General features: G+C 37.2%; 1 protein-coding gene across 6 annotated transcripts in view; it reads left to right on the plus strand.

Moving 5' to 3' along the window:
* Positions 1–1,310, plus strand: part of brip1 (BRCA1 interacting helicase 1) — a 125,116-nt gene extending 123,806 nt beyond the window's left edge. For all 6 annotated transcript variants that reach the window (XM_086081372.1, XM_086081375.1, XM_086081373.1 and 3 more), the window contains one exon: positions 717–1,310. In XM_086081372.1, the coding sequence (XP_085937498.1) occupies positions 717–1,192 (476 nt within the window). In that variant the 3' untranslated portion in view covers positions 1,193–1,310. The remainder of the gene's footprint in view (positions 1–716) is intronic.
* The last annotated feature ends 639 nt before the right edge of the window (positions 1,311–1,949 follow it).

Genomic DNA, 1,949 nt, shown 5'->3' on the forward strand with positions numbered 1-1,949 from the left:
TATGTATGTATGTATGTATGTATGTATGTATGTATGTATGTATACATACGTATGTATGTATGTATACATACGTATGTATGTATGTATGTATGTATGTATGTATACGTACGTATGTATGTATGTATACGTACGTATGTATGTATGTATACGTACGTATGTATGTATGTATACGTACGTATGTATGTATGTATACGTACGTATGTATGTATGTATGTATACGTACGTATGTATGTATACGTACGTATGTATGTATGTATACGTACGTATGTATGTATACGTACGTATGTATGTATGTATGTATACGTACGTATGTATGTATGTATACGTACATACGTACGTATGTATGTATGTATACGTACGTACGTATGTATGTATGTATGTATACATGTATGTATGTATGTATACATGTATGTATGTATGTATACATGTATGTATGTATGTATACATGTATGTATGTATGTGTGCATGTATGTATGTATGTGTACATGCATGTATGTATGTATGTGTACATGTATGTATGTATGTATGTATACATGTATGTATGTATGTATGTATACATGTATGTATGTATGTATGTATGTATACACGTATATATTATATACCGTATTGTTAAAAAAATGACAAAATTTGGTTTTCTTGTTATAGAATGGCAGAGGATAACACATTTACATCCGCCAGCTGAAACTGGAAACTTTTTGTTTGTTCTGTCTTTTTAGAGACACAACAAATGATATCTCTGGAAAAGACCTCTGACCTTGAATCATCAGCTGCAGTTCGATCCAGTAAAGTTGAAAGGAGCAACTCAACAACACTAACAAACCATTCAAGCACAGTTTTTGAATCGACTCCAACAGACATTCAAGATGAAAACGAAGAGGACACGACTGTCTTTTTAACCCCTGAACTATTTCAAGCAGAAGCAGGGGAAGCCAGTGCCTGTGAAGGATCTGAGAGTAAGTTGCCATCCTGGATGAATGTTGGAGCACAGCGTCAAGTCCTGCACGCGCACAATCTTTTTGGATCTGAGCTCGCCCAAGATTCTTCCTTTAATGAAAAGAGTTTGGTTTTTGTCGAAAATATACAGTTACGAAGTAGAGAAGAGACAAAAGTTGCAGAAGGAGAGAATGCGACAAACAAAAACAGGCTTTCAAGATCCAGACAGCAAGCGCACCTTTTGCCAACAGATAACTAATAGTCTTGGTTCAACTAATGACTGCTGGCACAAAATGCAGCCTAAAATGCCCCCCCCCCCCCTTTTTATTCTTTATGGGAATGTTTTAAGCCACAATAAAGTAAACATTCAACATTAATCTCAGTTTTTTTATTTTATTTATGACTTTAATAAACATGGTTTCAGCTTCAAGCTTCCAGCTCGTGCACGGCGGTCATCCCCAGCCCTGTCACGATTCAATATTCAACTTTTTTCTTTTTTAAATCTGTCCATCATTCACAGAAAAAACTTTGTGCTAGTTATATAATGCCTTCAGATGCCGCAAAATGGTGCCAAAGCCCTTTCTAAATAAGCGGAGTGCACATTACGTTTGCACATGCGTGAAAATCAAGTTTAAAAAAATGTGGCTCCCAAAGTAGCCGTCATTTGAATGGTAAACATTAGAGTGCTGAAAGTGGATGCGTAAAGCTTGCCGGCATTGTTTAAACAGCTTTAAGCCTCCACCAGCACCCCCTGGATTTCTGCACCTCTGTCAATTCCCAAAAAATTGTCCAAAGGTGTAACTAACAACTCTGCTGAATACCATTGCCCCCCTTCATTTGTAAATGCTGCCATTTGCAAGAGTTTGTGTGTGGGTAAGTGATGGGGTTGGGGGACTGCCCAGTAAACTATTTCAATTCCGAGACAAATGATCAAGTTGGGAGTTGACGATAGACTTTATGTTGACAGACGCGCACACACACACAAAAACAAGCTAGCACTTGTCGAACTTTAACCA

Source organism: Leptonotus elevatus, chromosome 7 (assembly GCF_054856555.1).
Source record: "Leptonotus elevatus isolate MCC_2025b chromosome 7, RoL_Lele_1.0, whole genome shotgun sequence".
In the NCBI taxonomy this organism is placed as follows: domain Eukaryota; kingdom Metazoa; phylum Chordata; class Actinopteri; order Syngnathiformes; family Syngnathidae; genus Leptonotus; species Leptonotus elevatus.